At 38.8% G+C, this 14,336-nt stretch overlaps 3 protein-coding genes across 4 annotated transcripts; all 3 read left to right on the forward strand.

Annotated features, from left to right (window-relative positions):
- LOC105170752 (protein NUCLEAR FUSION DEFECTIVE 4) lies at positions 1,538-3,944 on the forward strand. Its single transcript, XM_011091655.2, has one exon. The coding sequence runs from the start codon at positions 2,017-2,019 to the stop codon at positions 3,754-3,756; it is 1,740 nt and encodes a 579-aa protein (XP_011089957.1). The 5' UTR covers positions 1,538-2,016; the 3' UTR covers positions 3,757-3,944.
- LOC105170753 (SHUGOSHIN 2) lies at positions 4,532-7,396 on the forward strand. Of its 2 annotated transcripts, none has more exons than XM_011091656.2 (9): positions 4,532-5,191; positions 5,312-5,349; positions 5,433-5,559; positions 5,660-5,683; positions 5,794-5,862; positions 6,406-6,444; positions 6,544-6,637; positions 6,725-6,785; positions 6,936-7,396. In XM_011091656.2, exons 1-9 carry the CDS (start codon positions 5,018-5,020, stop codon positions 7,195-7,197), a joined length of 888 nt encoding a protein of 295 aa, XP_011089958.1. In that variant the 5' UTR covers positions 4,532-5,017; the 3' UTR covers positions 7,198-7,396. The 2 variants fall into 2 exon arrangements, with proteins under 2 accessions (XP_011089958.1, XP_011089959.1); XM_011091657.2 differs by having other exon boundaries at positions 4,533-5,191; positions 5,451-5,559; positions 6,936-7,394.
- Positions 7,705-8,856, forward strand: LOC105170754. Its single transcript, XM_011091658.2, has 2 exons — positions 7,705-8,556; positions 8,641-8,856. Exons 1-2 carry the CDS (start codon positions 7,960-7,962, stop codon positions 8,710-8,712), a joined length of 669 nt encoding a protein of 222 aa, XP_011089960.1. The 5' UTR covers positions 7,705-7,959; the 3' UTR covers positions 8,713-8,856.

Consider the following 14,336-nt stretch of genomic DNA (forward strand, 5'->3'; position numbering starts at 1 on the left):
GTGGACTGAAATTCTTGTTTGATTTACCAATGTTTGGGTGGGATAGGGCACAATGATATCACGGGTATTTTTGGCCAAGTGGGCGATGTCAGGGAGTCGCTGTATTGCTTATTCCAACTTTTTGTTCACATTGGATTCATTGTTTTTCGTATAAAAAATATATTTGTACATATAAAAAATATATGTATAGTATGTTGAGAGAAAAGGAGTGTTGGTGAGCTAAATTCATATGAGAAAGTTAAAGTGAAGTTGCGAAATGAGGCCCCCCTTGACTTATTTAAACCCCCTGTTGGATATTTCATGATTTCTTGGGATATCTATTTTTACAAGATATGATTAGTCGGTTTCTACACCGCTTCATTCATATCCCATTCGTCCAAAAATATAATTTGCCACGTTGGTAGGAAAACAATCTATATAGGGAGGAGTTATAGGCTTTATCCAGCAAGCTCTAACTAACAAGCGTGTCTTTGCTAACGTGCCTTTATGGTGGCATATTATATGAGGTGTAGAATGTTACTGATGTGTCAGTTGAGTTGGCTGAGCTGCAAGGTGATTGAAATTAGGTCTTGACTAAATTCAATTTTGCCAATAATAAGTGGTCCTAAACTGATTGAACTCAATATTTTGTGTCTTGTTGCTATTAATCTAACTGGACTCGAATTCTTGAGTCAATAAGGATAGACAATTTTATTGAACCTTAAAAAATTGATACCCCAAGGATCACCAAGTATTTTGAAGCTCTTCTACATGGATTAAGCCCATCTAACTACTCCTAAATCAAACACACACTTAACACCAAAACAACAACATTATGTTATATATATACACACACACGCTTAATATGCTGTCCCTCTACAAGCATTTCACACAAACGTTTTTGTACATCAGAATCAAAAGGGGTCCAAAAATTGAGGGCCTTCACATTTGAGACCGACAAATGTAAAACATATCTCAAATCTATTTCTACCATATTTCTTGTTTATCATTATTTTCAACATTACTCTTTAATTATCAGTTGGACTTGTAACCCCCTCGACTCATTCCAAAGCAAACTTATATTAGAGAAAATACGCGTAAACTATACACATTGAAATTATTAACTTATGCTGTGAAGGTTTAGCAACACGAGAAATGGACTCTTGATAGTCCAAATCATAGTCACTTGGTATTACTAAATACTTCTAACACAACAAAGAATAATTATTAAAAGTGAAGTTGTTTTTCAATTTGGTGACTACATGACATGAGTGGAGCAAGTGGGGAGTGAGGATTCAGACCGTGAACCATATCCACTCTCTCTCTCTCTCTTCTCTCTTCTGTAGAAAAAGTCAATTGGTCATCATATTTAGACAATTATTGCTTTTGAAAAACCATCTTTTCCTTAAATTAGGTTGTAGCATGTGCAGCTAAAAAATAAACCAGACCCATTTGCATTTCCTTTTTCCCCCTCTGATGCTAAGAGCCAAATTTGCAAACAGCAACATGTACCACATGTGAGCAACCCCACAGACAGACTACTATTGGGGAGTTCACAAGAACAGCTTCAAGAATACCTTGATGTCTTACTCAACCCAACCAAATCTTGAAGTTTTTGTTGTAGAGTATTAGATATACTGTAGCTTCGTGAGGTCGACTCAACCACAAATACACTTACGACAGTAGACTCATGATTTGATTATGAACAATTTTGTTATTTTTTGCATTTTGTGGATTGTGGTGAACGATTCATTTTCAAAATAGTAGTTATAATTTAAATTAAATATTTCACAAAGGTGGGAGATATGTATAATTAGTCGAAAGAGAGTTACTACACTATCTCCATCTTTCTCCAACCATAAAAAAGAGGTGAAATCAACTTCTTTCTCCCTCCCAGAAAGGAATCAGGAATTTTGCTCAGCTCAACCCCATCCAGTCTTCATTTTTTTGCTTATCTAAAAGGACTTGGACGTGCATCCCTCCACACCCACCCAACCACCCATTCCTAAGCAACTTCCACAACATAAACAAGAACACATGGGCGAGGCACCATCAGCCGGCAGGCGCGCCGAGCTGCTGAACTTCACGGTACACGTAATTCGCGGCCGATGGTTCTCCCTCTTCTCCTCTTTCCTGATCATGGCTGGGGCTGGAGCAACTTACCTATTCGGGATCTACTCCAAGGAGATCAAGGCCACTCTCGGATACGATCAAACAACGCTAAATCTCCTGGGCTTCTTCAAGGATCTTGGCGCAAACGTCGGTGTCCTGTCAGGCCTTATTGCCGAGGTAACTCCAACGTGGTTCGTGCTGCTGATTGGCTCGGCCATGAACTTCACAGGCTATTTCATGATATGGTTAGCCGTCACGGGCCAGATTTCCAGGCCGGCAGTGTGGCAGATGTGCATCTACATATGCATTGGTGCGAATTCTCAGAACTTTGCAAACACTGGGGCTCTTGTTACTTCTGTCAAGAACTTCCCTGAAAGCCGAGGGATCATGTTAGGCCTGTTGAAAGGGTTCACGGGACTGAGTGGTGCAATCCTGACTCAAATCTACTTGGCTGTATATGGCAATGATTCCAAGGCTCTTATTCTTCTCATTGCCTGGCTCCCAGCTGCTTTGTCTGTGGTGTTTGTTTATACTATTCGTGAAATGAAGGTCGTTCGGCAGTCGAATGAACTCAAGATTTTTTACGAGTTCCTCTACGTTTCGATCGTGCTAGCGCTTTTTATCATGGTCATGACTATAGTTCAGAAAATCGTGGCTTTCTCACAGGCAGCTTATGCAGGGAGTGCTACTGTAGTCTGTGCTTTGCTCTTTGTCCCTTTGTTTATTGCCATTAGAGAGGACTTTACACTTTGGGGTCAAAACAAACATCCCGTTATAAATCCATCTCAAATAACCATAGACAAGCCGGCAGAAATTGAGCCTGAGGACTTGAAACCTGAACCCGAGAAGCCAGAGGAGGGGTCGAAAACGAAATCCTGTTTGGCCAACATATTCAAGAAACCAGAAAGGGGAGAGGACTACACTATTTTGCAAGCACTCTTGAGCACAGACATGCTGATTCTATTTCTTGCTACGTTCTGCGGTCTGGGCTCAAGCTTAACCGCCGTGGACAACCTGGGACAGATCGGAGAGTCTCTAGGATACCCCACAAAGACTATAAAGTCATTTGTTTCACTTCTTAGCATATGGAACTACTTCGGTAGGATTTTCTCAGGATTTGTGTCTGAAACACTTCTTGCAAAGTACAAATTCCCAAGACCACTCATGATGACAATAGTCCTCCTCCTCTCCTGCATTGGTCTTCTCCTCATTGCATTCCCATTTCAGGGCTCAGTCTATGTTGCATCAGTGATCATTGGGTTCTCATTCGGAGCTCAGCTGCCTTTAATTTTTGCAATCATTTCCGAGCTTTTTGGACTCAAATACTACTCCACATTGTTCAACTGTGGGCAGCTGGCTAGCCCACTTGGCTCTTACATTCTGAACGTTAAGGTAACGGGACCTCTTTACGATAGAGAGGCATTGAGGGAACTAGCCAAGAAAGGAATGACAAGGTCATCGGTGAAGGAACTTACTTGCATCGGTACACGATGCTATCGACTGGCTTTTGTAATTTTGGCATCGATAACGTTCTTTGGAGCAGTTAGTTCTATGATTTTAGTGGCGAGGACGCGAGAATTCTATAAAGGGGATATCTACAAGAAGTTCAGGGATGAAGCTGAGGAGACTGAAGCAGAAATGGCTTTGCCAATCAGTAAAGAATAGTGCATTTTGAGAGGTGTTAGTAGAAACTGTATAGGGTAGGGAAAATTCAATGATGTTTCGGTAGCTTTTGCATTGGGGAAGTATTCTTGAATTAATGGAGGCTTGTCCCGTCTTATATGAAGGTCATTCACATTGGAAGCTTGCATGTTTTTTCCATCCTATGAATATATATCTCTTCTTTTACAACACATCAGAATTTGGCATTTTCTTCTCTTCTTGGCTGTTGGTCTTTGGATTTCAGTGGGAACAATATTAAGGAAGATTTGGAAAATTATCTTTATTTGTTTAAAACCTTTTCTTTTCAAGATTCAAATATAACATTAATTTTTAAGATGTAGATATATGACCATCAATTAACCTAAAAAATATTTAGATATATTGTTATTTTTCTATCTCGACAAAAATCTTTCACGACATCAACTTTCGAATAATAAAATAGACAAGTTTAATATTATCAGCTCTAGTCAAGACCATTAAAAAGATGGAATATTTTTGTAAATTTGTGTCGAAATATATTAGAGTTGGTTGCCTCACGTTATTACTTAAATAAAACTTATTACATTTTGATGAAAATTGATTTTAGTTAGATATATTTTCAAGAAAATGAAGTAAACAGTACTGTAAATGTATATATTTTTTCTTTTTTTTTCCTCAGTAGAAACAATATTAATTCACCAACGATTGTCTGGGCACCATTATTTCTTTATCATATTTCCAGTTAAAAATTATGAATAGGCCCACGAATCGGATTGGGATATGATTAAAAGATGCAACATCCCTCCGAGCCTATTCAAAAATCAGGTTCGGTGCTGAACCTTTGAAATATTTTAGGCTCGGATAAATTCAACCCTTCAAACGCTCTGGGTTTGGAAAGCCGTTGGATCCTGAAATTTGATTTGGAAACCTTCTTTGGTTTCTTTTCTTCCCTTTTGCTTTGTCTAATTTTTCCATCTTTTTCGCTACTCACAGATTCCCTCCCGACCTTTGTCCCTGTGCAACTTCACTATTTTACTTCAGCACTTGATTAGATTCCTTTTACACGGCAAGTTTTCATCTTCTTCGTTTTCATTCTCTTGTTTCGGGTGAATTTGAGAAAACTGATATGAGCCCAGTTTCAAGAATCAAAATCCATTGCACAAACCTGTTTGATCTTTTGAAATAAATTTGTTGCTCTCAATTCTGAGTCTTTTCTTGAAAACCCTTTTGGTTTCTTGAAATTTGAGTACATATTTCTGAGCATTCTTGGAGGTTATACCGTTGTATGTATACAATGAAAGGGGATAAAATGGCAAAGAGATCCTCCTTTGGAAGCATGGTGAGGAGGAGGCTCTCAGACATTACTAATTCTCAGCCACAGCCTAAATCTCCTTCATGTCCTGAAAAATTGCCGCCTGATGCTGCTTCTGCTAAAGAATACATTGACCATCTTGCCAAGGTAGAAGTTTTGATCTCTCTTCTCTTTTCCTTTTGAGTTCAGTTTTTGTAATTTTACGTCTACCGGTTTATGGAGTTTGTTCCTGATGAATTGTCGTGAATTTTGTTGATTCTGGTACAGGAAAACATGGCCTTGGTGAAGCTTATTCAAGACAAAAAGTAAGATTGTTTAGTTATTTTGTGATTCTGTGTGTGCTTGCTTGCACCAATGAACACAGTCTGATTTCTTTTCTAAAATGAAGTCTGAATTTTGTTAACAGTAAAATTATAGAACTGACTGGAATTGAGATTCAGAACTTGAGAACCTGTCTTCAGAAGATGCAGCTGCAAAATTGGAACCTTGCTCAAGCAAACACTCATATGTTAGCAGTGAGTTTCTTTTTACACCCTTGAATTCTCACAGTTTGCTTATGGTTAAGGATAATTTAGCATTTTTCCTAAGTCTTTAAGTTTTATGTTATCTGTGCAGGAACTTAATTTGGGCAAAGAAAGGGTAAGCTTTATTGGAATGGTTAATTGACATAAGAAGTTTGATAATTTATTATGAGGAGTCACGGCTTTTAACATCCATCTGTTACATCAAATGCATCTTTCTCTTTACAGTTAAAAGGATTACAGCATGAGGTTATGTGTAAAGAAGCACTTCTTAAGACAAAGAACTTGCAACTGAAGGTAAGCTCATTCATTAATGTTATTCCAAAGTTCTTTTATGATTGTGAATTTAGTCGAATTGTTTTGAATTAAGCTCAGGCATTCTTTTTGTGATTTTGTGTTTGTGGAGAAGTTTCTGGCTTGTGTGGTATTATTAATGTACTATCAACGTTGGTGGCTCTTACATGTTTGCTAGAAGTTTGCATCTTGGTCCATTTGTTATCATACCAACATCATCCTGCAACTTGAAATTGTTGAAACTTTAAGTCATCCAAACAAGTACAATGAATTTGTGATCGTGGATTTGAAATCTTTAAACTCCAAACTCTTCTATCCAAATACAACTTAGGAAAAATTCAACAGATACTAGACAGCCTATTTAGCATGATACAACTAGTAAGTTTAGGTTCTCAGGTCCTGGTACATGAGTAGTGATGTCCAGATAGCACAAGAACATCCAACAATATACACGACACAATAGGTCTTGGATAATCTAATGCTGCACGGTTTCTGGTCCATTCTTATGTTTATCCTGTTTACTAATATCCCTACTAACTTCTTCAGGGGCAGGGGGAAGTGAATCTTCAGAAAACAGAACTTCAGGTGTGGCTAAGAATCCAATCATAAATGGAAAAGAAAAAGAGTAAAAACACTATTCCTTTAAGCTTGCTGCTAACTTTCTTGTTTTGTCTTGATATGAAGGAAGCAGTGGTGACTAAAGAATCTGCACTGAATGAGGATAAAAGTACTAGATCTTGCAATGACGGCAGGAGGCGCCGTCTCTCTAGAAGTCGATGTAAATATTTGATAAGCTTCCACTTTTCAAATTTTGTGAACCCAGTATTAATAGCAGGTAACACATCTTACTTTGTACAATATGCAGCTTTGGGCAGTTCAGTGATACCTCCCCAGCATGCTGAAAAGGAGGCTATAGTAAACAAAAGGTTTGTATTATACCAATGCAATTCAACTTTATTTGTAAATTACCTTGCATGCATATTGTATCTAGTATTGACTTAGTAATATAAATAACTTAACTCTTATATGTGTTGGATTACCAAATTTTTGCTAACATGTAACGGTTATTTCCTTAGGCGTTGTCTGAGAAGGCAATCTGCAAGTTCGAGAATTAGACAACCTGAGGAACCAGCAGACAATTTGTTTGAGATCGACGATGCCAAGTTTCCTGTTGTGTCTCCATCTGCTGAAGGATTACTAGCCGACTGTAGTTGTGTCTCTGAATTGGAAGCCCAAGCACGGCGAACATCTATTTCCAGGCCGTCACGCAAAGCAGTTGAAAAGGTTCAATCTTACAAGGAAAGGCCTATCAATGTTAAAATGAGGAGATCAGAGTGACTTGTAAGGAAGAAATGCAATCAAGAATTGTATTTTCCCTGTGCATTCTTGCACCTTAGTCCAAAAATGTTATGTATAATGTCATCTAAACCACCATTCAAAAGTGTTTTATGTGCACTAGTTACTAATTTTGTTCTCTATCGTGGAAGCATTTTTGTTGTAGTCAGTTGCTTTTGGCAAGCTTGATTGTGTTGATGGGGTCGCAACTGGTGAGAATCTCTATTCTTGATCAATATGGTGCAGCAGCTCCACTAAAACAATCAATTGAACTCGTCCAAATGTTTCAAACTTAATATAAACTAAAATTTAGCGTACGTTGTCTTAGGAAAGGGTATTGTTTAAGATCAAGTGTGTTTCACTTTATGGGCTGTGACTGTGACTCTTATGAACACAGCCACCGTATTCTCCACTCATATATACAATAATATCATGAAGAGTAATATTATCATTATTAATTATAACCAGTTGTTCATAATCATAATTGATGGTATCTCGTGTCTCTATTTATCAACTTGAGACAACGAATCGATCTCTTTCCATAGTGAGATATATCTGTAATTTCTAAAGGACGAGTTTACTAGAAACTCAAACAGCATTATCTTCTCAAATATTCTGTCACTTAGGATACTTCAACAGCCAAAGATGATTTAATGCCATTGAACTCCTCGTTGGAAATCATAAACTCAACCCCCCCATATAAATAGTTGCTCTGTAGAATCCAGTTATGCAAATCTACAAATTCAAAACGAAAACCAACTCAATATGGCAAAATCATCAGTTAGGCTGAAGCTCTTGGTTGATACACAAACCAAAAGAGTTTTATTTGCCGAGGTGGGCAAAGATTGTGTTGACTTCCTCTTTCACATAATGTCGTTGCCGGTGGCCACCATGATCAGTCTGCTAAAAAAACAAGGAATGGTGGGCTCACTAACAAACCTGTATGGAAGCATAGCAAATCTGGATGCTTCCTATATACAACCGAACAAGAGCAAGGATACCCTCTTGAAACCATTAGTTCCAGCGCCTGATTTGTCTGTTCCTGTGCTACTGCTTGGTGATAAGCCAACTGACCAGAAGTTCTATAGGTGTAACTGCAACTCTAACATCTCCGATAATCCGCGGGCAGTTTGTCCTAATTGCCGCCGTGCAATGACCATAGCTGTGGCATATGTGGCTCCTCCTTTGGTGCAAGAAACGAATGAAGGTGGATTTGTGAAGGGGTTGGTGACTTACATGGTTATGGATAATTTGGAGGTGAAGCCCATGTCCACTATCTCAAGCATTACTTTGCTCAACAAATTTAATGTTAAGGAAGTGGGGTTATTGCAGGAAAAAGTGGTGAATTTGGGCATGGATGAGGTTTGTATTATCAAGTACTTTCAGTTGTTTAGGCTGCTTTAATTAATTACTAACACAAGTGTTAATAATGCTTTTATGGCTTAGGCTGTGATACTGCTGAAGGCTTCTCTGCAGTCTGAGAATGTTCTGACTGAAGTCTTCCTCAAGAGAACTTGAGCTGGTGAAGGGTTTATGGTTAATCATGTGATAAGTTTTTCATTTATGTTTCTGTTGGAATTAGTGATATTATGTTCTATGATTTTCTTTCTTGATCCATCACGAACTTGCAGCTTTGTATCCGTCAGGGTTTATGCTTTGCAACGAAACGTTTTAGTATTTTATAATGTGTCTTTTTTATCGCATGAAAATGTCTCAGTGTGATGCATCTAGAATGAAGCAACACCTATTGATATATTATCGCCAAAACTGCTGCTTTAAATGATGTCAAGGCAAGCATTTCGAATTTCCTATTTCGAACTCATACGAACTTCTGTAATTATATCACCACGATACCAGCATCCCTGTTTATTGCACGGAAATGAATCCAAAGAAATAATAAATTATGCAAGTATTTCGTACTTTCTAGCATGGAAACTTGAGAAGTTTTGACTCTCAATTTTGAAGATCATAGCAATCCATATTGTATTATATATATTAAATACTACCAAAAAAAAGGTGAATTTAGAATGATTTTTTTGACTTTGGAAAAGTTTTCATAACACAACTTATTTGGAGTGTAATTTAAAATGGATCAAAATTTTGTGTTACACAAAAATTTAGGAACAATTTTGAAAAGAACATTCCAACTTGGGACGGTAACTGTCATTGTTAATTGTTCCTAATGTCCAATTTTTTTTTTTAGAATTGGAATGGTTAGGGACGATTATTGGCGCGGATAATTTAGTTTTATCGGTGAACCCAAGCTATATCATCCAAGTGTGTACTCCAATCTTTATAGTTGGTGTTCACCATTTCTTCAAGTATGGATTTGATCTCTTGATTGCAAATTTCTGCTTTACCATTCGTTTGGGAATGGTAGGCGATTGAAATCTGCTGAAGGATTACTAGCCGACTGAAGTTGTGTCTCTGTATTGGAAGCCCAAGCACGGCAAACATCTATTTCCAGGCCGTCACGCAAACTAGTTGAAAAGGTTCAATCTTACAAGGAAAGGCCTGTCAATGTTAAAATGAGGAGATCAGAATGACTTGTAAGGAAGAAATGCAATCAAGAATTGTATTATCCCTGTGTATTCTTGCACCTTAGTCCAAAAAATGTTATGTATAATGTCATCTAAACCACCATTTGAAAGTGTTTTATGTGCACTAGTTACTAATTTGGTTCTCGATCGTGGAAGCATTTTTGTTTTAGTCAGTTGCTTTTGGCAAGCTTGATTGTGTTGATGGGGTCGCAAATGGTGAGAATCTCTATTCTTGATCAATATGGTGCAGCAGCTCCACTGAAACAATCAATTGAACTCATCCAAATGTTTTTCAAACTTGAGATAAACTAAAATTTAGCGTACGTTGTCTTAGGAAATGGTATTGTTTAAGATCAAGTGTGTTTCACTTTATGGGCTGTGACTGTGACTCTTATGAACACAGCCACCGTATTATCCACTCATATACACAATAATACCATGAAGAGTAATATTATCATTATTAATTATAACCAGTTGTTCATAACCATTATTGATGGTATCTCATATCTCTATTTATCAACTCGAGACAAAGAATCAATCTCTTTACATAGTGAAATATATCTGTAATTTCTAAAGGACGAGTTTGTTAGAAACTGAAATCGCATTATCCCAAATATTCTGTCACAATTTGGATTAACTCTCTCTTTTTCTCGTTACAAGCAAAAGCTGCTGCAGTAGTTGATGTGTTTAATCTAGAATACTTCAACAGCCAAAGATGATTTAATGCCATTGAACAGCTCGTTGAAATCATAAACTCAGCGGCCCCATATAAATAGTTGCTCTGTAGAATCTGTTGGAATTTCTCATTCCACTGCTGCTGTTGCTGCTATAGACTCTGCTACAGACATGGTTGATCACACTCAAAAGCTAGAAGGTGCTGGGGTTGCTTCTGATCTCTTAGATCAAGGATAGTTGCCTTGAAGAAGCGTTCTTCCATTTTACGTTTTCTTCTTGTTTTCTTAGTTATTATACAGTCAGCCTCTTAGTCATTTATTCGACGTCTGATTGGTCCACGTCACTTGATGGAGCAGTTGCAGATTAGTTGTAGTTTTGGCGGATTAGTTATTTAATCAGATTCCTCTTCCCCTGTATATAGTGCTCTGTAACAATCTTTTCAGGGATATGGAAGAAATCTTAGCTGCTCTCATTTCTCTCGTGAAAATGTATCTTTCGTTCTTCAGTTTCAAACATTTTTTCTACATGGTATCAGAGCCTTCTTCTTGAAGGTCTCTTGATACTTAGCATATACAGTTTTAAAATAAGCCGCAGTAACAGGCGAGGCTTATGACGAACGCGCCAACAATGGCGGGGGAACAATATGAGAAAGATGTACTTTATCTACATCCTTCTGACAGTTCCAGCTTTGTGCTGGCATCTACACCATTGACTGGATCAAATTATTTGACGTGGAGCAGAGCGGTGTACGTCGCTCTGGGTTGCAAAATGAAGCTAGCCTTCATTGACGGAACATTTCCACGGCCACCAGCGGGATCTGTTCAGTTTGAGCAGTGGAGAAGAGCAGATCTTATGGTGACCTCGTGGCTGTGGAATTCGATATCAAAAGAAATCGTAGAGGCCTTCATGTACGTAAGTTCTTCGCGAGAGCTATGGTTGGAATTACAAGCTAGATACGGACGCAGCAGTGCTCCGCTGATCTACCAGTTACAACGTGAGATTTCTTCAATCTCACAAGGGGATATGACCTTGACTACTTACTTGACGAAGATGAAGAAGCTGTGGAACGAGTTATTTTGTTTGGCACCTTCACCTAAGTGCACGTGTGGAGGTTGCACTTGCGGAATCAATACTGCTATTGGGACGATGTATTCTAGAATGCAGCTTATGCAGTTTCTCATGGGGCTCCATGAGAGCTTCGAGAAAGAGAAAAGCCAGCTGCTAATGATGGATCCGTTGCCGGATCTTGAGAAGGCATTCTCGATGGTTTTTGCCGTGGAACAACAGAGGAATGTGCAAGTTCAACTTGCAGATAACACTGCTTATCAAGTGAACTTGAAGGAACATAAAAAGGAAGGGACACAGAACCAATTGCAGAAACGGAAATCATTTGTGGACAAGCGTACTATGGTGTGCACACACTGCAACAAGATAGGACATCTGAGGAATACTTGCTTCCAATTGCATGGGACACCAGATTGGTTTAAAGCGCTGAATGATAAGAAGAGACAGACTGTTGTGAGCCACAATTTTTCTGGAAATGTGGGAGGGCAAACAGTCAGCAAAGTGGATGGTTCAGGAGCTAGCACTGAGGCGCGATCTGAAGTGGTGGATTTAATGGAAGAATTGTTAAAAATGATGAAGCAGAAGGAGGTGCCCTCAGATCCTATATCCAACTATGCGAATTATGTGCACTATGATGAGCAATTCGCAGGTAATGTTCTTGTACCTCCTACACCAAGTTTGAATGAATGGATTATTGACACTGGAGCTACAAATCATGTATGTGCACATTTATCTTGTTTTGATACTTACACTATTCCTTCTCATACGCATCTGAAAACAGTGACTCATGTTGGAACTGTGAGAATCTCAGAAAAATTGATCCTTACTTCAGTGTTTTTCATCCCTGACTTTTCCGTCAATCTCCTTTCCGTTAGTCAACTTTGTAATAGCAATGCTTACTCTTTCCTCTTCAATCAATTCACCTGCATCTTGCAGGACCAGGTGAGTAAAGAGGTGGTGGCAAAGGGAACTTTGAACAGAAAGCTTTACATTCTGAGATCCTCTAATTTTAAACCTTCGTTTAATTCTAGTGTATCTGGTTCAAATTCCTGTTCTAGCGTTGTCGAGTGTAATGATTCCTTGTGGCACAAGAGGTTAGGGCATGCTCCCATGACTGCTATTAAGCATATACCAGAATGTAACATTTCAGATGACTCATTGGAAATGAAATGTGACATATGCCCAAAAGCCAAGCAATCTAGAATCATGTTTAAACCAAGTGATTCGCAGTCAATTACACCCTTTGCTTTGATTCATTTGGATGTTTGGGGGCCGTACAAAACACCTAGTCTATCAGGGTGTAATTATGTTCTTACAATTCTAGATGATTACAGCAGGTGCTTATGGACCTACCTCATTAAGCACAAAGATCAAGTGACTTCCACTTTACTTCAATTTTCAGCCATGGTTAAGACTCAATTTGAGGCTAAGATTAAAGTGTTGCGTACAGACAATGGGTCTGAATTTATCAATGCTAATTGTCAAACTCTATGTCACAAACTTGGGATTATCCATCAAACATCGTGTGTATACACTCCTCAACAAAACGGGAGGGTAGAAAGGAAGCATAGGCACCTCCTTAATGTTGCCCGTGCACTCTTGTTTCAGGCGTCTCTTCCATTAAAATTTTGGGGGGATTGCATATTGGCTGCCACTTATATTATCAACAGAACACCTACAAAACTCCTGCATTGGAACACCCCATTTCAAATGCTATTTGGATATGCTCCTAACTATTCCCACATCAAAATTTTTGGTTGTCTTTGTTTTGCTACAAATTTGAGTCCTCATAAAACAAAGTTCGACAAACGTGCTCACAAATGTGTATTTCTTGGATATTCAATGTCACAGAAAGGATATAAGGTCTTTGACTTGGAAGACCACACTCTCTTCACTTCCAGGGATGTGATCTTCCAAGAACACTTGTTTCCTTATGCACAAAATAAAGTTGAGGAGACTTCTAGCTGCCCTTTGCCCACGGTTACTGCTGGTAGTATTCCTATTGATCTATCTCATCACTCACCAAATACTGCTACCTCACCACTTCCTACAATTGCTGAAAATGTTCCTACCAATCCATCAAGTGATACCATTTCTACTCCTGTCATCCCTCCTCGTAGGTCTGCTAGAGTGAGTCAAAAACCTCCTTGGTTAAATGATTTTGTGTGTCAAACTAACTCTGCTGTCCTGCATTCTAAATCTGTTGCATACACATCCTTTGTAGCTTCTCTGTCAGCTTTGCAGGAGCCCCGTTCATATGAGGAGGCATCTCAGTATCCGGAGTGGAGAGCAGCGATGAATGAAGAAATACAGGCTCTGGAGAAAAATCAGACATGGAAGTTGACACCCCTTCCACCGGGGAAGCGAGCCATTGGGAACAAGTGGGTATACAAAGTGAAATTACGAGCTGATGGAAGCATAGAACGGTACAAGGCTCGTCTCGTCGCCAAAGGATATAATCAAGTTGAAGGCGTCGATTACATTGAGTCTTTTTCTCCAGTGGCGAAGGCAGTTACTGTGCGTCTCTTTCTTACTCTTGCGGCTGCGAAAGGTTGGGCTTTACAGCAGTTAGATGTAAATAACGCGTTTCTTCATGGACATTTGGATGAAGATATATATATGTTTCCCCCTGCTGGTTGTAAAGTTGGTCCAGGGCTCGTTTGCAAGTTGGAGCGCTCTTTATATGGATTGAAACAGGCGTCCCGACAGTGGAATGTGGAACTAACTATGCGTTTACAAGAATTTGGGTTCGTTCAATGTGCACACGATCATTGCTTGTTCATTCTTCACACTGGTCGCGGTTTAATCTCCCTTTTGGTATACGTAGACGATATTCTTCTTGCTGGGGATTGCATTGATGAG

The sequence above is a fragment of the Sesamum indicum genome, linkage group LG9 (genome assembly GCF_000512975.1).
Source record: "Sesamum indicum cultivar Zhongzhi No. 13 linkage group LG9, S_indicum_v1.0, whole genome shotgun sequence".
Lineage (NCBI taxonomy): Eukaryota > Viridiplantae > Streptophyta > Magnoliopsida > Lamiales > Pedaliaceae > Sesamum > Sesamum indicum.